Source organism: Artemia sp. Qi Xiang Cuo, chromosome 4 (genome assembly GCF_049724085.1).
Source record: "Artemia sp. Qi Xiang Cuo chromosome 4, ASM4972408v1, whole genome shotgun sequence".
In the NCBI taxonomy this organism is placed as follows: domain Eukaryota; kingdom Metazoa; phylum Arthropoda; class Branchiopoda; order Anostraca; family Artemiidae; genus Artemia; species Artemia sp. Qi Xiang Cuo.
Window position 1 is genome coordinate 73,502,081 of NC_142797.1, and position 27,076 is coordinate 73,529,156.

A 27,076-nucleotide genomic window follows, 5' to 3' on the forward strand; every position below is an offset into this window, starting at 1 on the left:
CTTGAATTAAATTTCTGCATTGTGGTTTATAATTACAATTTTTTCATAATTTCATGCATGACATTTCTGTATTGTGTATTCAAACGGTGAATTCAAGAAAGAGTTTGGTACTTTTTTTTACAATTTTTTCATAATTTCTTGTATGAAATGTCTGTATTGTGTATCCAAGAGTTGAGTTCAAGAAAGAGTTTGGAACTTACTTGCAATTTTTTCATAATTTCATGAATGAAATTTCTGTATTGTGTCTCCAAGAGGTGAATTCAAGAAAGAGTTTGTTACCTACTTACAATTTTTTCATAATTTCATGAATGAAATTTATGTATTGTATATCCAAGAAGTGAATTCAAGAAAGAGTTTGTTAACTACTTACAATTTTTTCATAATTTATTGAATGAAATTTCTTCATTTTGATGCTTACTTACAATTTTTACCTAATTTTAAGAATGAAATATCTGTATTGTGTATCCAAGAGGTGAATTCAAGAAAGAGCTTGTTACTTACTTACAATTTTTTCATTATTTCATGAATGAAACTTCTGTATTGTGTTTGTCCAAGATGTGAATTCTTGAAAGAGTATGTTAACTACTTACAATTTTTTCATAATTTCTTGAATGAAATTTCTGTATTGTGTATCCAGGAGGCGAATTTAAAAAAGTGTTTGTTACTTACTTACAATTTTTTCATAATTTCTTGAATGAAATTTCAATATTGTATATTCGAGAGGTGAATTCAAGATAGAGTCGGTTACTTACTTATATTTTTTTTATAATTCGTTGAACGAAATTTCTGCTTCGTGTATCCAAGAGGTGAGTTCAATAAAGAATTTGTTACCTGCTTATAATTTTATGTTGATTTCTCGAATAAAATTTCTGAATTGTGCATCCAAGAGGTGAATTCAATAAGAGTTTGCTTCTTACTTACAATTTTTTCATAATGACATATCCGTCAATGGATAATGATAAAGAATTTATTCATTCTAATACATATATTTTGTCAATGTTATCCGACGTATCCGAGAAACAATATCGATAAAGAATGTTAATAAAGAATTTATTCACTATGACACTTCAATTTTATCAATTTTATCCAGCGTATTCGACAAAGGATGTTGATAAAGAATTTATTCATTCTAATACATAGATTTTTTCAATGTTATCCGACGTATCCGACAAATGATGCTGATAAAAAAATGTGAATGAATTTATTGGCTCTGATACTTACAATTTTTTCATAATGACATATCCAACAATGGATGATGATAAAGAATTTATTATTTCTAATACATAGATTTTGTCACTTTTATCTGACGTATCCGACAAAGGATATCGATAAAAGAATGTTAATAAGGGCTTTGTTCAATTTGATACTTAAATTGTGTCAATGTTATCAAACATATCTGTCAAAAGGCATTGATAAAGAATTTATTCACTCTGATACTTAGATTTTCTCAATTTTATCAGGCATATCTGACAAAGCATGTTTATAGAGAATTTATTCACTCTGATACTTAGATTTTGTGTATGTTATCTGATGTATCCGACAAAGAAGTTGATATAGAATTTATCCACTATGATACTTAGATTTGGTCTGTGTTATTAAACGTATCTGTCAAAAGACATCGATAAAGAATTTATTCACTCTGATACTTAGATTTTGTCAATGCTATCCCTTGTATCTGACAATAGATGTTGATAGAGAATTTATTCATTCTAATATTTAGATTTTCTCTATGTTAACCTATCTATCCGACATATGATGTATGCTAATTCTTTTTATTACATTCCAATCTTTTAGTAGACATTCTAAACGTTTGATATGCTAGCATACTCTAATAATAATGAACACATAACAATGTAATGCATAATATATTTTTAATGAAATAATGTCATGTTGAATATTAATACAAAAAATATATTATGATACATTACCATTATCAATGATCAACTTTGGACATTTTGAATCTGTTCCATACAATAGTTCGCCATGTTCTCTCTTGATATTGTAGCTATTGTCTTCTCTTAGCTCATAACCAGTAGAATAATCATTATTCCATTTTGAGTCATACACAATTTTTACTGGTGTGTCACCGACAGGCTCAATATGCGTTTCGTCTTTGGTATAATTTGGTTCATTGATTGTTTTATCAATGGTAGTAACGTTTGCTGGTACTTCGTTTTTCATCGATTCATCTTTATATTCCTTAGTGATATTTTCGATCAATGCCCTTTTTATATTTTTGGCAATTTCACTGTCAATTACAACATTATTTTTACACAGGTAACAGTTTTGGCACGTAAACAAGATATGGTTTATGATATTAGTAGAAGAGTAGGACTTTCTTTTCCTCTTTGCTTTCATTTGAATGCTAATGCCCGAAAGCTGACGATATGGTTTAAAAGTGGGTAACATGTTACCAAAAGCACTAGCAAGAAGATACCCCTCTTCATCAACTATAACTTTTAGGTTGTTATTCTCTTTGAGTGCACTCTTTCCTAGGAATTTCAATCTCAAATATCCACCATTATAAGAGCCGAATTTTTTTGGTAATAAAAATGCATTTAATTTTGTGTTTGCATGATGATGCAAGATTGCTTTTCTTATAGTGCTAACAGTTGAGATTGTTTTGTAGTTCAAATACTTTATCTTGTCAGCATTCAATGCTACAATAACACTATCATATGAACACATTTTCTTAAAATGCTTCATCTTCACTTTTTAGAGATATTAGTTATGTGTTTATTGTTCCACTGCGTAAAAAATACTGATTTAATACATGTAATAACCTAGGTAGTGTCGATAACCCATTTTAGAGTAACAGTAGGAAAGCCGCATCGTGTCTATGAGCAAGCATAGAGTACAATTGCTAGAGCCACAAGCATATTTCATGTCATTTTAAGATACATAAAAAAAAGTTGAATATTTTCAGTGCATAAAAAAATTCAGTCCAAAAAAACAAAAAAAACTGCTAGTACAAACATTATTTTTCTAATAGTAATAGTTACGACTAAAATATCTATACTATTCTCATTTTGAGTTTTGAAAATATTAAATGTGGTTTTTATGTTTTAAGTATGTATTATGTCCATGTAAAAAAAAGTTGAAAAAATAGCATGTTAAACAAAATTGGGGGGGAGGGGGAGGGGGCTGAAAAAGTTGGGGGAGGGGTTCTTTGGAGGTTGAGGATAGGGGGATCTTTGGAGGTTGAGGTCCCTGGTAGTTAGGGTCATTGGTGCTTACGATCCTTGACGATTCATACTCATAATCGTCTCCCCACTTGGTTTCCAAGGTTTTCTAAGGAATGTTCTGAATTTCTACAGTAAGATTCTTTTCTTGCAATCTACATCTCTATTACTATCAACTTTTTAGTATACTAGAATGTTATAGCATATTTTATAATGACAGCACTGTTCAAACGGTACTTGTTTATTATAAAGAATACATCGGAGAAGTAAAGCTAGGTCAACTCACGAGGTCATTTTATCGTCGTCAACCATTTCCATAGATTGATGCTATTCCAAACTTATAATAAATAGCCTATGAGTTAACAACCCCTTTGGGCTTAGCTTAACTGGTAATCAGATTAACCCTTTTTTACCACCTTCATACAATCCAATCACCAATTAAGATCATTCTCACACCTATTATTCAATCATCAATTAAGATAATTCATACACTTAAATTCGCAATTGCTATACCTTTTTCCATGGGCGTAGGGAAGGGGGGCAGGGGAGGGCAGCTGCCCCCCCCCTAGAACTTCAAATTTACGATAGATTTGAGTGACAACTTTTCGTATGATGGAATTTTTGTTGAATGTTACCTGGTAGATGGTTAAAAAAGCTGGAAATAAACAGAATTTTCCAAATATCGTTTGCGATATCAACATTTACGTTTCGATCTTCAATATCGATTTTCGGTCCGAAATATAGATAGGAGACTGGCCTTCGATCGGCTGATTTTGACTTGTTTAATTCTCAATGAATTGATTCAAGTGATAAGAAGTTGCTGAGCATGCCAAATCATAAGTAACTCATTCAATACCATCCTTAAAAAAGACAGTTAGAAATACTCCGCCATTTCTCCATCTGGATGCCTCTCTATCCAAGTGGTCAGGAGTGCCAAACCTGGGCCACCCCGGCACAGGTTCTGTCGTCTCTGGCTGACGTTTGACCACCGGACAAAAGAAAAAGAAAAGTGAGCAGGGGAACATTAAAGCTTGTTTTTCGGCTATAAAATTAAGAAAGAATATGGTCAGCATAAAAAACTACAAAATGAATTTCATTAAGTTTAAAAAAAACTAAAGAGTATTAATTTCAAATTATACAATGACCGATCAACACCAAAAGTAAGCCGCTCTGCTAATCTTGGTTTTCTACCTTTCAGTGGTGGCAGTTTTATTTCAACTTCTGTCTTTAAGACACTATTCATCTCGTCAGTTAGCGCAAAGTCTCTTGCTCCAGTCTCCATCCCAAAGTGGACCTTAATTTCTTCAGTTGCTACTTCTTGATAATGATAATATTGTGAACAGAATTCCCTTTCTTGCTCTTCAGCTCAATCAGAATGTAATCACCAGCCTTGACTTTCTCAGTGTCAAATTAGAAGTTGCTGGTAGGGGGCTTGTCTTCATTGTCTATACTGGGGTCTGAAGAGTTGTTGTACACAGAATCATCGACGTCAGAATCGTCACTCTAACTGTAACTCTTGTTGCGAGAGACACGCCTTTTGCTTTTTAGTCTTTTCACTTGTCTGACTTTCTTCCGTTCCAGGATTAGGGATTTTGGCAGATACAGCTTTTATCCTAGCAGTAATGCATTCTTTCATGGGGGTGTCAGTGAGCACATCTGACTTTTTCATATTTTTTTCCTGTTGAGTTTTTGGGTTTGACTTGATTGATAAAATGCTGCAAGTAAAGCAAAGAATGAGAGGCAGTCATCCAGCCAGAAGTATTTTCTGAGCTGATCGTGATGGTTCCTGGTAAAGCTCCCCTGAGTAAAATTTCCGGACACTGTTTTTGTGGGGAAATAAGTAGAGGAGGGACTGTGTTCCCAACACATTAACACCAGCACAAATCGTGGTCAACTGACCTCTTTTGCCGACGTGACCTTCCCTACTTACTTCTGGCCTCGCTGTGCAAGGATTTTACCAGGCTTGTGAATTTTTTCAAACCTGATTCGTCAAAACTTCCAATGTCTTGTGGTCTGAACATGTGTTTATATAGGCCTCAATCCAGGTTCTTAAAGAAAGCTCCTAAACTATGACAGTTGAAAGCAGTTGTCCGTCATAGGCTTGTACTTTTTGGCGTTCTTACTGATAGAGTTTTAAGGCAATCAATAAAACCACGGTACCAATCTTTACCTGTAATTCCTCTACTGTCTCCTCTGCTTTTGCAATTCCGTTATCCGGTACTTTTATGCTCTAAATAATGGCATAAGTGTAAGCAAATTTACACGCTTCTAGGGGAATACAGTCGAAAGCATATCAGCTATCGTTTTCAAGTAAGTTTTTAGTCTTTTCTCTTGTTCCTCTGTAAATATAAATTCAGGTCCAGACAGATTGAAATTCAGGTCCAGACTTTTTAGAGGGATTTTCAGCTTCTCAACTTTTTTTTATGTAGTCTTGCAGCGTTCCTCTAGGGACACCCATGGTACTTCCAGGGAATCCAACTGACTTCTTGTAGAATAAGACAGAAAAAACTGCTATTTTATTTTCTTCTGGATCACATCCAACTTTCTTTCTTTTCTCTTCTGTTTTACTTTTAAACATTTTATCTTGAATGAAATTTAACAGGAAATAATACAACTCCAATTCACCTACTGTTCTGACAGGATTAAAGAACGCCAGAAATAACACAGTTTTGGGTTTTAAGCTTGCCTTCAACCTTTAAATATGCTGTTTCCACAGCTTTTACAAGCATAGCCTACTTTTGGACACCTATGTACGGCATGCCGAATTTACCCTGGGTATTAGGGCTGAACATGGGAGATCACTACCCCACGGGATGAAACAATACTAACAGCAAACTGGTGAATATGGCACGTCTCGGAAGCTGCCAAAAACAGGCAAATAATAAGAGAATACAATGTGAGTTTACAACGCGAGTTTTCTAGTATTCGTAATTAGGCACGGCTTTCAGACAAAATTGAACAAAATTCCAGAGTTAATCACCATAAAACCTGATCCAATCTGATATTTTTGGTAAAAGTATTAATTAAGGAAAAACATTTTAAAAACATACACTGCCATCTTTTAGAGCATTTATAATCCACCAGAAGCCCCATAGGTTTTCATATTGAAACTGTTTACTTTGGCTAAACGTAGGCGGGTCTCCTCTTAACCAATTTTGATATTTAATTTTGCCCAACTGTAAACTTTTGAATTGAATTCTTCGAAGAAGCTGTTATCAAACCATAATGTGATTTGTGTCAAATCGCTTTTGTGGTGTTTATGTTTTCTGGAAATTGGAAGTAGGATAGTGGGTCTCTTATGTTATACTGTTGCATGATTAGTAGAACATGGAAAATGTTAAAGGCCGAGTTTTAGTAGAATATAGAATGACTAGTTTCTAAAGACCTATATTAAAAGGACCTCGGGAACTATTAGTAAGATCTCTCCCCCCTCCATCACAGAAGCGGCTGCCCCCCTCTACACAAGGTGCTGCCTACGCCCATGCCTTTTTCGCAAATTGAGTTAGCTTTTATGCAAAATGATATAAAAAACATGATTATTTTCCCATGTGACTCAAACCCGGATTTTTATATAAAGCCCATTAAACTAATGAACACCTTGCACCATGGTCTCTTGTAGGCGTCAAATCTATTACACTTCTGTGCATATTCTTTGTATAGTTGATAGTAATTAATTCCCAGATGCCATCATTAAACCTACCATTGAATGCTAATATCCGAAAGCTTTGGCTGTTCTCACATAAAAGAAAAGTCCAATAAACCTGTGAACATGTTGAAAATCACTCCTTATATTTGAATCCAATTGCTAATCAACTTACCGTATATGGAGTAGCCTTCGCTCTCTCTGATTGGGCCCCCCAAAAAATGGGTGTTGCCTCAGAAACCTGTCTGCTAAGGCATATACCAGTCCTTGTAATAGCCCGTGGTAAGGCATGTATTCGTGAAACTGCACTGTATATTCTTATCCCCGTGAAACTGCACTGTATATTCTTGTCCCCTTGAAACTGCACTGTATATTCTTGTCCCCGTGAAACTGCACTGTATATTCTTGTCTCCGTGAAACTGCACTGTATATTCTTGTCCCCGTGAAACTGCACTGTATATTCTTGTCCCCGTGAAACTGCACTGTATATTCATGCCTCAGGTGTAGGATTGATATATATAGATGCATTAATACTAACACCCCCCTTATAATAACCTATAAGCTTTAACTTAATACTCTTAGCCGTTCCTTAGATATTGCGGATGCGCCCTTTCAACAACAAGTATGCATACATTGTGTTTTTATTCAGTTCTATACCACCCTCATCGTTCCCTGAATGTTTTACCTAATACGCTTAGCATTAGCAATTGTAGTAATTGTAGAAGGAGAAGTAATGAAAGGAGCAATGCGAGCAGTGATAGTAATAGTATTAGTAATAGTAGCAGGAGCTGTATTCACATTGTGCCTGCTTGGCTAGTCCAGCATCTCTCATAATGCTCTTGTAGTTTAAACTTAATACTTTAAGTTATTTCTGAGATATTAACGATGCGCCATTTTGACAGCCATCATACACATAGTGTGTTTTGGTATGGTTCAAGATTCCATTCAGCAATCCCTGAAAGTTTCATCTTAATAACATTATCCTTCTTAATAGGAGTGGAATAGCAGTAGCAATTGTAGTGAAACCCTGTAATTCCCTGTAATTTTCCTCAATAATCCCTGTAAAATATTATCCCTTAACACCCTTAACCTTAGTAGTATCAGTCTTAGCAGTAGTAGTAGTAGCAATGGCGTTAATTGGCACATGGTGCCTTTTTGTTAGTTCAAAATCTCACTGAACTTGTCTTTGAAGTTTGAAATTACTATCCAAGGCCCTTCCTACGGTATTTTTTATATGCCCTTATGACAATGTGTTTTAATTTAGTTGTAACTCACCCTAAACATTTCCTAAAAGTTTCAGCTTAAAACCAAAGCACCATTAGTAGCAGTTATTGTAGCAGCGGTAGTAGTAGAAGTAATATACACGCAACGGCTTTTGGTTAGAAACCAGAGAGTTTCGACACCCTCCTCAAAATATCCTGAGAGTTTCAGGATATGATCTAGTAGTAATAGTAGTAGTAGTAGTAGCAGTAGTAATGGTGGCAGTAGTAGTAATGGTAGCATTAATAGTAGCAGTAGCAGAAGTACCAGTAGTACTAGTAAAAGCAGTTGGAGGAGAAGAAGTAACATACCAATATTGCCTTTTGGTTAGTTAAATACCCCCCGCAACATATCCTGTAAGCGTCAACTTAAGACTCGAAGCCATTCCTGAGATATTGCTGTAAGCAATTTTTACAACCTGCATGCACATATTGTGTTTTGATCTGGTTCAACATCTCCCTCAATATTCCATGAAGTTTTCAACTTTGTGTCCTTAGCCTCAGTAATCCGAGTAGTTGTAGCAGTAATAGTATTAGTAATAGTAGTTATAGTAGTATTTGTACTAAGAGTAGTAGTAGTAGTAGCAGTAGTAGTAGTATTAGGAATAGTGATAGTAGTAGCAGTAGTTTTATTAGCAGTAGTAGTAAGCACATACTGCTTTTTGGTCAGTTGCCCCCCCCCCCAACTTACCCTGAAAGTTTCAACTTCATACTTAATGCTGTTCTTAAGATATTACTGGTATGCCCTTTTGACCTCCTGTATGCACATATTGTGTTTTGATATAGTTCAAATTCCCCCTCAACATTCTCTGAGATTTTCACTTTAATACCATTAGCCTTAGTATTGGTCGTGATAGAAATATTAAGTTGTATCCAACCGTTACTCCCAGAGAGATCGACCTACCTACATCTACATCTGTACCAGTAATAGTATTAGTAATAGTAGTTATAGTAGTATTTGTACTAAGAGTAGTAGTAGTAGTAGCAGTAGTAGTAGTATTAGGAATAGTAATAGTAGTTGTGTTAGCAGTAGTAGTAAGCACATACTGCTTTTTGGTCAGTTGCCCCCCCCCCCAACTTACCCTGAAAGTTTCAACTTCATACTTAATGCTGTTCTTAAGATATTACTGGTATGCCCTTTTGACCTCCTGTATGCACATATTGTGTTTTGATATAGTTCAAATTCCCCCTCAACATTCTCTGAGATTTTCACTTTAATACCATTAGCCTTAGTATTGGTCGTGATAGAAATATTAAGTTGTATCCAACCGTTACTCCCAGAGAGATCGACCTACCTACATCTACATCTGTACCAGTAATAGTATTAGTAATAGTAGTTATAGTAGTATTTGTACTAAGAGTAGTAGTAGTAGTAGCAGTAGTAGTAGTATTAGGAATAGTAATAGTAGTAGCAGTAGTTGTGTTAGCAGTAGTAGTAAGCACATACTGCTTTTTGGTCAGTTGCCCCCCCCCCAACTTACCCTGAAAGTTTCAACTTCATACTTAATGCTGTTCTTAAGATATTACTGGTATGCCCTTCTGACCTCTTGTATGCACATATTGTGTTTCGATATAGTTCAAATTCCCCCTCAACATTCTCTGAGATTTTCACTTTAATACCATTAGCCTTAGTATTGGTCGTGATAGAAATATTAAGTTGTATCCAACCGTTACTCCCAGAGAGATCGACCTACCTACATCTACATCTTCGCACTTTGAAGTAGCCCTAGCTTCGGATTTTTCCTTGTTTCTAAATCACCATATAGCACGTTGGCCCTATCATCACATTTTACTAAATTTATTTCAAAGACCTTCTCTCGTTCGTCTTTGACCTTTCCACATCTTTTAACCACCTTGTGATTTTTACAACATCCGTCGTGAAAATTCTGTGCCCATCCAATTCTTCCAAGATATAACAAAGCACTTAAAAAGTGTCTTTTAAGTTTCTAAAGTAGACATATACGTTTAAAGTGAAATGGACAAATTCTCTGAGAATAAACCTATAAGGACTGAAGATAAACTTATTTAAGTCGCCCTTAATAATTTTGATGTTGAATTATTTCATGTCTTGGGAATAGCTTTTTAACTAGCGATGACATAGCAAAGAAAATAGATGAAAGTCCGTCCATGAAATTGAGAATCGAGCAGCTACAAACTTTATTAAGATCAGATGACAGTATTAATCAATTTGAGACTCAGACTTTACCCTACATTAACGGACAAATAAAAGTCCATTGCAAAAAGATGACCCTGAGTTATCTAATAATCAAGGAAAATCTGTTTCATTTCCCACCAAATCAAAAGTTCAGGGAAAAGAAGCCTTAGTTTAGGGACTAGCATTTAACCATAAAATTGCGAGACATGCAGTAAAATGTTTACTGACCATTGTAATTTATCTTGGTATAAAGGATTTAGTTCTGGATAAAAACAGTGTACCTGCAATTTATGTGCTAAATATTTTTCTCAAATCTCTAATTTATTCATCCATTTGAGGGTTCACACTGGAGAAAAGCCTTATATCTGCAACATCAATGCTGAACAAATTTTTTAGATTTCTACTTGCAAGATATATGCGAAATTAGACTTCTATCTTATATACCCTTTTCAGAGCTCATACTGGAGAGAAAACCCTGTACCTGCAATAAATGTAGTAAAGCATTTCCTCCTCATTCAACTGTATCCAAACATATCTAGCTCTTGGCAGAAACCACCACGACAGTGAATAAGCAAAAGCATCAACCATAGACCTAAAGTTTATATAGTAAATAAATATTTTAAGCGGATTGCGCTAAAGTGAGCATATATTATCTGTTTTGTACTATAGTGTTACAATATATTTGTTTTACGATTTTTGTCATTTGCCTGGAATATGCCTACCTTAGCGTATATTTCTGAGCGGGTGAATAGTCAATACCAAGTAAACCTTAAAACTCCCACAATTTAACTAAAAATTCAAAATCCTCCAAACCTCAATATCAACTGTGCTAATAACTCATCTCAAACAAAGAGGGTTCGGAGATTTTGCCCAGTCAATAATTTCAGGACAATTCATAAGCAATGAAGAAATTAGCCCACTGCAAACCTATAGCGTTTGTACTGGGATGTATACAGACAAATTTTGGTTGGGGAGAGGATTTTCCACGTAAAGAATATTCCATGAGGAGAGAAGTTTCAAGGGCTGATTTTTTTCAGTAGAAATTCTACAAATAAGGAGTTTGCCAGAAATCCTGTACGGAATTCTTTTTATTGTTTTACTTTCTCTTTTGTGAATCAATTCACCGTGGGAAAAATTCTGTAAGGGAAAATTTTCCAAGAAAAATAGTTTCCCGTTCGAGGGATTTTTTCCCAGAGGCGATCTTATCTAACCAATGACCCTAGAAGTTCGTAAGAGGGCTCATTTGAATGGAAGTCAAAAGTTCTTGTTACGTTTTTAAGCATTCAAAAAGATTGTAGAGCCACTAGCCCCCTCTCACGCCGCTTTTTTCTCATAGTACTTATTACCAAAATTTTGAGATAGCCATTTGATTGAGTATAGGTGAAATGCCCAATAACTATGTCTTTGGAATTGTTATGCCCCCTCCATATGTCCCTAGGGAAAGGTCTTGAATGTTCAATCACAAGGGCCATTAAATTTGAATGAGAAGTATTTTAAAGAACTTTTGTGTAGAGACTTTAGACTAAGACTTTAGCATAAGGAGCAAGGGTTGTGGAAAGGGCATACTCCATCATATACGGAATAATTTCTGCTCGTTCTAAGTTTTAATATAACTCTTTACTTTAGGTTGTAAAAAAAACAAATGCCATTAACATTAACGGTAGTAAAAGTTACCATTTTGAATCAGCTTCAAAGAGTGATTCTTCCTCATGCAATAGTTGATTTTAAGCTCTTTTCAAAATTTTCATTTACCGTATGCTGGCCTTCATTGTCTGCTAGGTTGTTTCTGACGCTGCGTCGTCTCATTTTCAGAAAGATTGGAGAATTTCAATACAGGGAGGATTTTAATTTGGGTGTGGATTGGAGCTCTATCGTTATTACCTGGCCAGCACTGCTACAATACACTTAAAGCCTTAATTTTTTGAAGTATTTTCTTGTGGGTGCTTCGAGCCCCCTCTTCTTATGTGAATCTGATTAAAAATTTTTCTAGGAGTATCGAAGGTGACCAATATCAGATATTTAAGTCAATAGAATCAGCTCTGGCAGTAATGGGCGTAGATGGTCGGTCATGCTTACTCAGAACCATATGTGAAATGCAAAAAAATTCTATTGGTGAGATGACTATGATCGGAGAAATTATTACAGCTCTTTTGACGTAAGTAGGCCAAGCAAAATCCCTACTGCTAAACTGAAGCAAGTCATACAATAATAACGAATGATTTTTTTATAGTTTTAGTACGCTAGATTTCCACAGAAATAATCATTTTAGGGTTGAAAGTAAGCGCAGAATTACGTTAAGGGGTGTTTATAAAACTTTAGTTGCTACTGCGAACAATTCAGTGTGGCCCCTCACCCCTTTTAGGCTAACAGAGCAGCAAACAGCATCATTCCAGCATGTTCAGAGCTTCCCTCTTTACCATCACCTGAGATGTTCACAATTGCTTAAAATGCACAACCTGGACCACCAACTGAGACAAGACCAGACTCAGCAGCTAAGGCAAAGTTCATTAAAAAATGTCTGAAGTAATACAACTGTGCCTCAGCGAGAACTACAATGAGTCAAAAACGAAAAAAGTTGAACGCCAACAAGCTATGGCAGAAAACCCAGTACAAACATACAAAGATGCCGCAAATCTACGCAAGCGTAAGTCATTGGAAACTATCAACGTTTTATGTATTTACTGTGGAGCACTCAATTTTTCTGAAGAAAGAACAGGATACAAAGGTAATTCATCAGGAGATTGCTGCTTGCATGGTCGAATTGTGTTGCCACCTCCACAATTTGGATCTCACAAACAAACGGATCTGAAACTTTAACACATGTTTCGCTTTAGGCTCATTAAACGCAAACGATGATCAAACCATCAATAATTGCAGTACTTTTGGCTTTAAAGAAGCTGTAAAATTTTAGTTGGCGTCAACCTCCGTACACCTGTTTCGATCATGGTATGTTACATGTGTCATTACTTCGTAATAAACGACAACGTAGCTTAAGAGTTCTGCTATCACCTGAAAACAAACGACGAACACATAATGTTGTGCGGAACAAAGCATTGAACACTGCCAACGAAAACACTTTTTTTTAGAATTATATGCCTTTCAACTTAATTAAAAGAGCAGTAATTTTAATTATATGTATTAATTTTCCTCAAATCTGCTACATAGTTGTATTTTCTAAACACTGGCATGCAGAAATTTCTGGCCAAAAAAAATATCTAAATCGGTCACAACTTTAATTAAGAATTTGAATTTTTTCCTGTGTGGTTATATCGAACCTACGGTGAGACAAGAGACAACGAGAATCAATATATAAAAGCCTGTCGCATGCCGATTTGCCGTTGCCCGGGCCAAGCTTGGAGTCCCGGTACAATTCATACCATGAATATTTTGGTTAAACTTAAAAAATTAAAACTTTTTAAATCAAAACGAACCGATATTAGATTATAAAAAAATTAAAAAAAAGGAGAGAGTGGTATAAAACTGAAATCCTGCAGTCCTCTAGTAACTCAAACTCAAAATGGCTAGGAATTACTATCAAAGAAATAAATCAAACTAAAAAAAAATGGAATGAAGTAAACGATCATATCAAAAATAAGCATAACACATATTGATATAGATGAAAAAATGTCTTAAAAACAATAAAAATCAAGTTGAATGTTGAAGTCAAACACAAAACAAACAATAATCAATATAAACAGAAGTTTGGCTAACGCCTCTCTCTTAACTGTAATAGCTTTAAAGCCTAATGCCTCGGCTGCACTTCACTGAAAACAGAATCTATTAAAAACATTTTTTCTATATTTATAAGATTGAAAAATAAAAAATTACAGTGAAATAAAATTTTGAATTTCTAAGATGTCTAAGAATTGGTATCATTATATATTAAGTATTCATTTCATTTTTAAACCAGACCAAAATACGTATGGCATCTCATAAAACACAAATGATGCAATAGGCTTCAGAACTATCACGGTTAGGGGAGGAGGAAGCGGGCAGTAGCCAAAATTCAACTTGTGGTAATATTTGTTCGTTTCAAGTTTGACCTGAATACTTAGTTTAATGTAAATTCGCTTTAAGATGTAATGATTAACTCATAACAAAATTTTCAAAGAAAGTAAAGAGCTCCACTAAGCCAAATATGTTGAGAAATAAAGTCAAATAACCTTACAAGTGTAAAATTTCTACAAATCACCATCAATATGTAAATAAAACTTAAAATGACCAGAAATTACAATAAATAACCGAGTCAAACTATATATAGCAAAACTTTACACCAGTAAGGCTGACAAGTTCCATGTCTTCTCAAGATCAAAACATAATATGCAATTTATTAAAAAAAAACTTCTCTGATCTTGAGAAGGCATGGAGGTTGCCAGCGTTAATCATGTTAATTTTTACTCGGTTTGACATTAACTCGGTTATTTATTGCAACTTCTGTTTGAGTTTTACTTATTTATTGATGGTGATTTGTGCTTTTTTATGCTTGGAAGGTTATTTCACTTTATTTCTGCTTACTTTTTGCTTAGTGGAGCTCTTTTCTTTTCTTCGGAAAAATTGTTTTGTGAAAATAATGTTTAAAATTAATTTCTGTTCACTTATTATTGAAATTGTCTTTTTCGTTGAAAAAAATAATATTTTATGTCTTTTCGGTTTGTTTTCTATGAGGTTCCATAGATTAGCTTGCTATTTGTATGTTGGAGAAACTTTTCCAATAATTTTAATCCTGGCCCAAATAGTATTGTACAATTTAGGTTTATACCTCCTCAAATTGACATAAAAAATAAAACTTAATAAAATTCCTAAGAAATTCTACCTATGCTCTTTGACAACCTAGATACACTTACATTCTATCGATTTGGATAAATTGTAAGAACAGAAGTAGTAATAGTAATAGCCCCAAAAGCTTCAAATTAATTCCCGCAGTCGCTCAATATATTACTGAAGTTTCTTATTGGCAGCAGTACACACAGTGCCTTTTGATTTAGTTTTAAAGTATAATAGTCCAATTGTTTAATTGTAGGGGGACGTTGACATACCCATTATTCCTAGAGACATGGCTATTGGGTTGTTCTACAATGCAGAACAAACTGACAGTCTTATAATTTTGATTGAATGTGCTTTGAAAATGAATGGGCTTGGGAGGAGGGCTGCTTGCCCTCAAAGGTCTTTTTACTATAAGAAAGGGCAATAGAACTTTTAATCTTGAATTGAATTAGCTCCTTTAAAAGTTTCAATGATGCTTCTAGCTATTATCGAACGGCACTGCCTATGATATTCCTTATATGCCCTTTTGAAAACCTGCATAAATATAGTTTTTTCGTTTAATTGAAACTCTCCCTAAGATTTCCCTAAAATGTTCACCTTAATACCGTTTGCGTCATTAGTTATAGCAACTGTAGTGTGTTATTAATAGTATAAATACTGCCTTTTGGTAATTTCAACATCATTCTCATTCTGGAAGTTTCAGCTTAATACAATCAGCCGTTGCTGTGACATTGCTGATTTATCCTTTTGATAATCTGTATATTTTTATACTTTTGTGATTTTCATCTTAATGCTCTTAGCCCTACAGGTGACTGCAATAGAGGTATTAGTTGATGTAGCAGTAGTAGTAGCAGTAAATGCAGCAGTGGGAGTAGTATTAACAGTAGCATGCACATATTGCCTTTCCTTCAATTGGTTTTCCCCTTCAAGCACTTTCTAAAAGTTCCAACTTAATACTCAAATCCCTTCTGAAGATACGCTCTTTTGACAATTAGAATGCATATAGTGTCTTTTGATTTAGTTTAAATTTTCCCTCGTTATTTAAAATGTAGGGCTGTGGTTTTAATAATAGCAGTGGATGCAGTAGTAACAGTGGTAGTTATAGCATCAGTAGTAACGTACAAATTTTACCTTCTTGCTTAATTAATTGATCACCTCCATTATTATTTGCTGAAAGTTCCAAATTAATATACTCAGTCATTCCTGAGTTACGTTCTTTTGACAGCCCCTATGCTCATAACATATTTTGATTAAGTTCAGCACTCCCGTCAACCTGCTCTGATCGACTCACCTGAATGCTCTTTGTCTTTTTGGAAATAAAAGGTCAAAAATGCATACCATTCTCAATAACATATACTATATGTAAACACTGTTTACTAAACTGTGAAGGAATTGAAAAACTTACACCCTTTGATCTAGGGACTGTGAGGGGGTTGACATCCTGAGAGGCATAATTTTAGGATCTTTCAACAATACTGAAAAAAGTAGACGTCTCAAAATTTTGATCGCATGCTTGTTTTAAAAAATAATGGTCTTGGGGGTGGGGTGGGGGGGGGTGGTTAGTTGCCCTAAATTCACTTTTGACTCTTAAAAAGAGTAGTATAACTTCCAATTTCAAACCCAATGAGCCCTAACCGAAGTTTATACGACTACCCATTCCATAAAAACCTTATATACTTTTGGGGCATAACTTGTAACCCTAAACCACAAGTTCTGAGGGGCTTTTCCAACCTCCCAAGGCCTTTTTATATAATGTTTATACTATTTTGTTAAGCATATTTGGAAGGTCCAGCAATTATGTTTTTGGGGATGACAACTTCCCCCTCCATAGCCCCGAAGGCAAGGGCTATAAGCTATAATAGTTGTCCATTGTCAACATTTAAGGATTTACGGAAAAGTGTGGTCGTATGAACTTCGAATGTTCCTCATTAAATATAAAATCAGAAGTTCTAGTATCTTTTTTAAGAGTCAAAAGTGATAAGAGGGCAACTACCTTTACCCCACGTCTTTTTCCCCCAATAATTTCAACAAAAGAAATTATTAACGAAATGCCTATCTCAAAATTTTCTTCAAATACATATCTCCAGTTATCTTCAAAGACACAGTTAGTGGCCTTTCAACTACGCTGAATAAAATGGAACAAAATCAAAGTTTTGATTGGATGTATTCGGGCAGCGCAATTGCACTGCCTATGATCTTTGGACAATTTTTTGAACAAATGGCTGTCTCAAAATTTTTATCAGATGCATTTTGGGAAAATTTGACGTGTGGGAGGGGGGTAGCTGTCATCCTATTACTTTAAATCTTAAAAAGGGCACTAGAACCTCTAATTACAAATACAATGAGCCCCTTACGATGTTTATGCGACCACCCTTTCTACAACAACCTTATTTGCCCCAGGGTTTAACTCACAACCCTTGCCCTGAGGGATGTGGGGGGGGGATTCATTCTCAAAGACATAATCTCTGGACTTTTCAACTACGCTGAGCAAAATTGCTATCTCAAGATTTTGATTAGATTTTTTATGGGAAATGATGGGCATGGAGGGGGGACTGGCTGCCCTTCAATCAGTTTCGAATATTGAAAAATGCACTAGCCCTTTTAATTTCCAATTGAATGAGTCCCTTTCGCAGTTTCTGCGACAAATCCTTCAGTGCAAAGTTCCCTGGTCTAAAAAAATGAAATAAATAATGCATTGTATCCACACCGCTCTTTACTTAGGCAGCGCTATTGTGCTGCCTATGATTTCTGCACGCTAACGGTTTAATTCGCTCTTTAATACTAATTTCTTTTCGTTTTAGATTTTAATCATTATAGGATTTTATTTCATATCGATTTAAGCCTAATCATGCATATTTTGGGTTATTTTTGTTGATTTTTAATCCACTTTCTTTGTATTAAATTTATCACCTTGTTGTACCAAAAACTGATAATGGAGTTCTTTTCCAAAAACAATTTAATTACGAATTTTTTTTTTTTTTTAAAAAACCAAGGTTTTGCAAATTTTCATGTAACCGCTTCAAACAATTATATTTTTATTTTAATTATGTTTAGTGCTTAATTGGCCTTGAAACGATTTTACCGTCGATAAAAAAATACATTTAGTCAATTAACTTCTCAATTCTGGTTGACACTTCCCACACAGATAATACAAAAATAAATAGAAATTCTAGTTGATTCTAAATTCCTTCTTGGATGTACTTTTCTTAAAATAAATTAAATTGTGACCTTTTGTAAATGCAATTATAAAAACTTTAAAAAAGCAGGAATTTCTGTATTTACATTTTTTAACGTTATTACGAGTTGTAGAAATATTTGGGGGGAGGGGCTGTTCAGGGGAAGGCCTTGAATCCAAACTGAATCCAATCTGAAAAAAAATATTTTATTCCACCCTTTTTTAAAATATGAAAAGTCACACTACCTAAGCCAAATCCGTTAAAATACCAATTAGTGATTTTGAAGTGATTCAGATTTCTCAAGCAAGAGTCTTAAGAACTAGTGTTGTGCATTTTCAACGGGACCGGATTTAGAATGAAGAAAATGTTGCCGCAGACATTTTTTGTACTTCAATTCTTCTTGTTTTTCTATGGAAACCATACTTTGAACTGTCTTGCCCGTTGCCAATGAAGCTCTGAATCACTTCCGACGAACAACTTAATCTGTTAGCTTCAGCTTCCCTGGTCAATTTTCAGCTGATCTCCGCCCGACATCCAACTGTTCCTTTGGAAGCCTCTCTATTGTCTTTGGTCCTCTTTGTCGATGTTCTTTTAGTATCCTTTTCGATGTTGTCTCCAGAAGAGTTTGTGCTTGCAGAATATTGACATTTATTATCTATGGGGTGAAGCATGGTTTGGCCGAAGAGCTTAACACTGGGTCTTTGTACAACCAAAGGTTGCTATTCAGATCGGCTGCAACGCCTTGTTTTTTTCGCTGGTTTGAATTCTAGATCACCAACTATTTCACTGTATACAAAAAAAAGCAGTAGTGATCTAATGCACCTAAAGTTCTTGTTCCTTCTGTTTAGGTTGGTTACGTCTCGCAAAAGTACAGTTCAAACGGATTTGAAATTGATTTTTTGGAATTTTTTGGAAGGAATTTGATTTTTTTTTCCGCTGAGATCTTATATTTGGCCATTAATGCTTTTTTAGGCTGGTAAACCGTCTCCAATCCTTAACTATGCGTGCTGAGGCGTCTTTTTGAAGTCCGCCATCCGGTGTGATTGTAAACTTAAGGAGCTTGAATTAAAATTTTCAGTTCGTTATATTCAGAATGACCATAAATGAAGCAGAATGGTCATTTCGACCATTCTCGAAACGGTCACTACCTAAAAAGTCACTACCTAAGCAAAATCCGTTAAAATATCAATTAGTGATTTTGAAGTACTTTATTCAAATTTCTCAAGCAAGAGTCTTAAGAACTAGTGCTGTGCATTTTCAACGGGACCGGATTTAGAATGAAGAAAATGTTGCCACAAACATTTTCTGTACTTTAATTCTTCTTGTTTTCTTATGGGAATCATACTTTGAACTGTCTTGCCCGTTGCCAATGAAGCTCTTAATCACTTCAGACGAACAACTTAATCTGTCAGCTTCAGCTTCCCTGGCGATTTTCAGCTGATCTCCGCCCAACATCTAACTGTGCCTTCGGAAGCCTCTCCGTTGTCTTTGGTCCTCTTTGTTGATCTTCTTTTAGTATCCGTTTCGATGTTGTCTCCAGAAGAGTTTGTGCTTGCAGAATATTGACATTTATTATCTATGGGGTGAAGCATGATTTGGCCGAAAAGCTTAACACTGGGTCTTTGTACAACCAAAGGTTGCTATTCAGATTGGCTGCAACACCTTGTTTTTTCGCTGGTTTGAATTCTAGATCACCAACTATTTCACTGTATACCAAAAAAAGCAGTAGTGATCTAATGCACCCAAAGTTCTTATTCCTTCTGTTTTGGTTGGTTACGTCTCGCAAAAGTACAGTTCAAACGGATACTGCAAGGAATTTGATTATTTGTTTCCCCGCTGAGATCTTTTATCTGGCCATTAATACTTTTCTAGGCTGATAAAGACTCTCCCAGCCTTAACTATACGTTCTGAGGTGTCTATTTGAAGTCCGCCATCCGGTGTGACAGTAAACCCAAGGTGCTTGAATTGTTTAAAATTTTCAGTTCGTTATATTCAGAATGACCTTAAATGAAGCAGAATGGTCGTTTCGACCATTCTCAAAACGGTCGAATTGATCGTTTCGAAAATCCTGATATATTAATATGACTCTGTGGAAGATGTATTATTTAATTCTTAACTTGATAGTGAAACTGAAATAAATTTTATAATGCAACTCAGTAAAGCAGTAATGATAGTCTAGTCCCTAGGGCGTTTCAGAGGGCAGGGTTCCGTTGGTCGTTTTAGGTTGGAATGTTAGTTTTTTACTTTTATTTTAAAAACAATTTAGTTTGGAAAATATTTTTCTAAACTAAAACTAATGAAAATATGGAATTTATCGAAGTAATTTAATTCTTCTAACAAACCGGAGAACGCCATACTGTCTGCAGCACCATTAGTTTTAGATCATATGAAGCCATGATGAAATACCCTTTTTCTCCAGTTTCTGATTTTCTGATTTGAGCTACCATTTTCCCGAAGCAAATTGGCTTCTGCGGATCCTTATTTGTAGTTGGAACCGACGGAGAGGTAGTTTTCATGATATGCTTTATTAGGAGGAAGGATTCTCTTAATGACAAAAGTTGCAATCATTATTAGGCTATTGCATGAATCCCTTCAAAAATTTAGCACAGATGAGAGTAGAACCTAGAGAGATATACCATGGAACCGGTCGACGAAGAAGTAACCAGTCATGTGCTTTTAATATGAGAATTAAATCCACTAATTTGTTATTCCAGTTCTCACATACCCTATTCATCACTAGTACTTCATTTTTTACCATATCAAAATCTTTTTTTTTAATTCAGAGTTGATGAGAGTAAAATAAAGTTTTGCTCCCGGAAAAATCAAACAATAAGCCGATTAACGGTGAGATATTTTGAAAAAGTACTATATCTTTTCCGACAAATTTTTCATCCATTAGTGGATTATTTTATCATTCACTTAGGCATCACAGAACACCTTTTTAACCATACCCAAATCACTTTTGGAAAGCAGGGCTACTGAGAGCAGAAACAAATTTGGGTTCTGGAGACAAAAACTAAAAGCCAATCAACGTAGAAGGATTTAAATTAGTATTACATTCTTTTTCAACGAAAGCTGCGACCGTTTTTGGATTATCGATTATTAAGAAATACATCTTCAGGATTTTACCCTTATTATAGTGAAATGATTATAAGATATGCTGCTGTTTAAGACAGACATTACCTCAATAAATTATTCACATGATGGCTATCATCAAGGTTTCATTTTCATCAAACCAAAATCTTCAAGAGGTTTTGAAATTATATGTGAGTAAAGATGTTTTTTTAAGTTAAGTGCCAATAAACGTTAATACGCTATTTTAATTTTCCTTTAACTGATAGCATAATTAGCTAAGTTTAAAATTCATTTCAGGCCAAAGCGTGGGATTAGAGACTTCTTGCATGATTATGTTGAGGCAGAAGAATTAGGACGAGCAGCGAATACAACAGCAAAGACATGTGGACTTCACTATCCTAAATGTCGGGCCTCCTTATTTGAAATTTTCAAAAACTGGAGCGAATCAGGAGACAAACATGGATCGGCTAATAATATCGATAGAATGAAGAGTGCAAATGAAGATGACGATGAGGATGCTGATTTTTATCCCGAAGATAGTTGCCTGGCATCAAATATCACACTTTCACGAAGATGGCACGAATAGGGAAGGCATTTTTCCCCACAGTAAGGCCAACCATTTCCACAATAAGCAAAATCCATTTTGATCAAAAATGAAGAATTTGAAATTATTTTGTTAATTAGTGATAGAAATGTTATAGTTTTGTTATTATTTTGGTCCGTTTTTCCATAGCATGAGCATTTTTTACCTTTTTTTGTAATTAAAACAAATCTTGGAAGGCGCATTTTACACTACAAACTCAACTGAAAAGGTTATCAAGACACAAACAAGTCTAATACAAATTACACAAGCTCTTTACAAATTATATTAGCTCTTTCTTATGAATGATTTTATAGTTATATTTATACAAAATATTTCTCGCAGAGTTACTTGAGAGATAAAGAACTGTTGTTGTAATCTATAATGAAGAAGTGTTGCGGAAGGTAAAATTACTTCTTAAAAAATCGTTTACCAGAATGCTGATAATTGTGCTATTTTTCTTCTCCTTTTTTATTAATTTTTTCTAAGGGGAATGAGCAACTAAAAAATATTGGAATATAGTGCATAAAACAGGGCAATGTAGTTATGAGGCAAATAGCACTTAATGTGTAGCAAGGTCAACATCATTAGAATATTCATTAAAGTGTTTTTAAGAAGAGAATGTATGATACAATTCCAATAGTTTCCATTATTCCTTTAAAACAATCTCTATTTCCTCAGTGATAAAAAAAAAAGTTTGGGTATCTCCTTTTTTTTGTCTGGAGATGGATTGGAAATTCGGCATATCTCATGGAAAATTAGCAGAAGTGGAAACACTGACAATTTGTGTATCAATAGCAGCACGTAGTAACATTCGAGCTCTCAACTTGGAATTCAATCGTCTTCAAGCCAACCCAGAAGAAGTAAATAGCCTTTTAAGTGACCTCTACTAATATAGATCTTTTTTCCCAAAATTAATTGCTAGTAATGATGTCAGCCCGGACACTGGAAACTCTAAAACTAGACATTTAGCTATTAAATATATTTGCATTTTGTAGTTTTTGTTTTTAATTTTCATTCAAAAGCCTGATTAGTTTTACATTATTTTGAATATGTAGATCAAATATTTGCATTAAGTTTCCTAATTAGAAATGTATTTTGACAAACAGTCATCGTGTTTAGTTATTTAGTATTTTCTGATAGAAATTAATGCGGAAATTAAACTACTACTAAATGAAAAATATTATTTTGAGAAGTAACGAAGCCGAAAAAAAGTCAGAGAGCAAAAGAGCAAAAAATTTCGCTTGAAAAGTTAACTTATCGTTGAAAATGTCCTTTTAATGGGATTTTTTCCTGTTTTTGAGAAATGAGAAAAAACCTCCAAAAAACAAGATAAGAAATTTGAGATTTTCTAAAAGTATCCAACATATAAAAGTCAAATTTCCATTTTATTACATTTGTCTTTTTTCTACGAAAATCGATTGCGTGGAAAAAAGAAATTAATTGTTCAGTGAAATAAAAAATATTAAAAGTCACGACTATAATGAATGCCTTAATTTAACTGACAATTTGACAACATGGAAGATGGGTGGAATAAGTGCATGAAAATAATTGTGAAGTAGCAGAAGAAGTTTTAGGGAAGAAAGTTACAGGCGTAGTTAGGAAGATTAGCAAAAATGCTTTAAGCTTGGTAGAAGAGCAGGGGTTTGTACAAATAGTTTCTAAGAACTAAATCAGCATAGGCAGCACATTAACGCAACCACAATAAATAGCCAAGCAATAGCCAAACTTTATTTCTTATTCATTTATTCTTGCTTTCTTTTCACCAAGGCTCTTCACAGGGAAGGATTTGTCATAAAAACTTTGGAGGGGGGCTTGAAAAATGAGTGTTCTAGTTCGCCTCTTAGGGGTCAAAATTCATTTTTAGGCAAGCACCCTCTTACGCCAATTATCCCCCAAAGACACCCGATAAAATTTTGGGGTTTTGGTGAACATTTTGTTCACCATAGTCAAAAGCTAAAATAGCTATGACCCTTGGGATGACAACCCCACCCTACAGCACTTGGGGCAAGGGCTACAAGTTAAGAAATTCGCCCATTGGTTACATGCAGTGTTTGTTATTGGGAAAGGGACTGTGTTGTCCAAAAAGGACACTGCTGCTACGATGCTACTTCTACTCCTACTACTTCTACTGCTACTACTTCTATTGCTACTACTGCTAATACTACTACTACTGCGGTAACTACTACTACTACTACAGAGATTAAGGGTATTAAGGAGAAAATCTTGGCAAATGTAAAGGAGTGTGTTTAACTAGATCAGAACATACCAAAAGCATGGAGGTTTTCCAAATAGATTATCAGCAACATCCCAAGAACGACTTATGGTATTACGTTGTATTTTTTCAAGGCACGTAAAGGGGGGGTGCTAGGGTTTTAAGCTGAAAATTTCAGTGCCGGATAAGTGGGATATATAACAAACCGAAAGGTAGTATATGCATATTATTACTACTACTTCTAATGCTACTACTACTGCCAATGCTACTCTTACTACTACTACAACCACTAAGTCTAAGAGCTTTAAGGTAAAACTGTCAAAAAATATCAAGGGGGGGTTGAATTAAATCAAAAGACACTATGTGGATGCAAGCTGTAAATATGGAGTAAAGACAATTTCTGAGGAACAGATTAGAATATTCAGGTGAAACGGTGACGGTATGTTGACGGGGATCCTTAAGTAATAAAATGCATTATGAATATATAAGTACTACTAGAAGCAGAACTACTATTGCTACTACTACTAGTGGTTCTATTACTAAGGCTAATAGCACTCAGTTAAAACTTCCAGGAATTATCAAGGGGGGTGCTGGACTGAATCAAAAGAGACTATGTGCATCCAGGTTATGTGTACCATTGTGTGTAGCTCAGAAGAAAAAATATACAATCGGTGTTCTTGAAAGGTTTGAAGAGCTTAATACAGTTTAATAGAGCTAGCTAAAGTTGCCATTAATTTAATATTTTCAAATATTATTTTTAAATCTTTATCATTATCTACTATAATGAATTAACCCCCCCCCCCCCAAAAAAAACAACAAAAAAACAAAAAAGGATTAAAATAAATACAAATGTAAAAATAAATACTATAGGATATTTTGCACCATAGATTCTATCTATATTTTGGAATATAGTTAGAATATTCCACAATTCCTTCATATTTTCAAGACTTTTATTTGTCATACCTTCTCTTTGGCTGCTCAATTTCGCATATGGGAGAATTTTCCACAGGAGGAATTTTCAAGGGAAAATTTTTTGGAGGGGAATTTTTGGCGGGAATTCGCTTAGTACCATCAGCAAATCACTTTTATAACAACACAGCCAAGTTCAAACCGAGACACATTAGTTGGTAATTTCCTTAAATGACCAACTAATACTAAAGAACTGCCTAGGGGCTCATCTTATACCCTTGTAGCTTCTATAATAGGCATTACTATATTTATTTTGTAAAAATCTGCACGTCCTTGTAAACATCAAAGCTATATTTATGAAATATGGTCAATGGGACACGTGTAAGAAAAAAAGAACGTACGAAAATGTACATTTTATTCATACATAGACATAAATAAACACAAAACCATCGAAATCAAAGTTGAAGCAAGAGCTGGTGCTGAGGACCGGACGTAAATGTTTCTTGAACCAAGATTTTGGAAGGGTCGATAATTATTTACCAATGATTTGCCATTTATCTTGAGAAGCTCCCGGAATTTTGACAGCTGCAAAAAATTGAAATGTTAGTCAGAAATTCCATTTTTCACAGGATATTGAAGTTAATAAAACTGACAATTCTAAGACATAAAAAGGGAAACCGCAAAAGAAAGAGATAAAAAGAGAGAGGAGGGGGTGGATCATCTTTGGGTAATGTTTAAAAAAAAGAGCATTATAGCTTGTATTTCTTTGTCCTTGCTAACATGTGATTAAACATGGAAAACCAGGAACGTGCCAAGTAAACAAGGCATAAAAATGCGTCAGAGAAATTTTTACCCTGAAGGTTTCCCAAACTACTAACAGATGTCATAAAACAGTTCCATTAATAGTAAGAAAATAACTGGCATTCCTTCGTGATTGGATACGAAGATTGCATTTTATTACACCGTTAGCTTTCTTCCAAGAAGAAAACTACTACTACTACCACTAACAACTCATCGCAGCACCAAGCCGCCTGAGGCCAACACAGCTACGCACGCTCCTCCTCCACCCCAATCGATTCAAAGCCTCCCTTTTTACACCTACCCCGGAAGTTCCCATGTCATGTAAATCTTTCTTTATGGAGTCCTCCCGCCCCAGACGAGGACGACCTGATTTCCGTTTAACCCTACATGGCTGGCCGAAAAGAACAATCTTCGGCAATCTGTTATCCTTCATCCGCACAACATGCCCTAACCACCTCAACCTTTCTTTCATTATAGATCTAGAAAGCGGTATTGAACCACATTTTTCGTATAGCCTATTGTTTGAAATACGGTCAGTCAGCCGGGTACCCAGAGCAATCCTTAAGCAATTTCTCTGGAAAACATCTAGCAAATCTTCATCCGCTTTTAGGAGCGTCCATGCTTCAGAGCCATATTTGACCACTGTCATTAGTGTAGCTTCTAAGATTCTAATCTTGGTTTGCAGACTTATCTTCCTATTCTTCCAGACTTTTTTTAACTGTGAAAAAACACCCTGAGCCTCGGCTATTCTATTTTTAACATCTTCACTGCTCCCACCATCTTTACTAATAATACTACCAAGGCAAGTGAAGCTTCCGACCTGATCAATCTTTTCATTACCCAACGTCACCTTTTCATCTTCACTTATTCCTAGCCTTAGTGACTTAGTCTTCCTAACATTAATTTTCAAACCAATACTAGCACCCTGAACTCGCAAAACCTCTAAAACTTCATTCATTTTGCTCACACTTTCATCTAGGATGCTTAAATCATCAGCATACTCCAAGTCCAGGAGACTTTTTCCTCCCCATTTGATTCCGTGGTCTCCCATTGCCTTTCCTGTGCTCCTTAAGACAAAGTCCATCAAAATAATGCATATAAAGGGGGATAGGACACAACCCTGCTTAAATCCTGATTTAATAAAAAACCATCTGCTAACATGATTTCCTAACTTAACCGCATCAGTGTTATTCTAGTACATATCAATAATAACTTAAATGTATTTGTATGGTATACCATACAAGGATAAAACCTTTACTAAAGCTCCTCTATCAACAGAATCAAACGCTTGCTCATAATCTATAAAACTCAGGAAAG

At 34.9% G+C, this 27,076-nt stretch overlaps 2 protein-coding genes across 2 annotated transcripts in view; one reads left to right on the top strand and one right to left on the bottom strand.

Annotated features, from left to right (window-relative positions):
- Positions 1-22,031, top strand: part of LOC148953422 (uncharacterized) — a 54,732-nt gene extending 32,701 nt beyond the window's left edge. The window contains exons 3-4 of the mRNA XM_089087663.1: positions 12,230-12,394; positions 21,552-22,031. Coding sequence (XP_088943789.1) covers positions 12,230-12,394; positions 21,552-21,840 — 454 coding nt within the window. The 3' untranslated portion in view covers positions 21,841-22,031. The remainder of the gene's footprint in view (positions 1-12,229; positions 12,395-21,551) is intronic.
- A 3,325-nt stretch (positions 22,032-25,356) lies between these two features.
- LOC148953423 (carbonic anhydrase 2-like) overlaps positions 25,357-27,076 on the bottom strand; it is a 199,710-nt gene continuing 197,990 nt past the window's right edge. Inside the window, exon 7 of the mRNA XM_089087664.1 lies at positions 25,357-25,543. Coding sequence (XP_088943790.1) covers positions 25,373-25,543 — 171 coding nt within the window. The 3' untranslated portion in view covers positions 25,357-25,372. The remainder of the gene's footprint in view (positions 25,544-27,076) is intronic.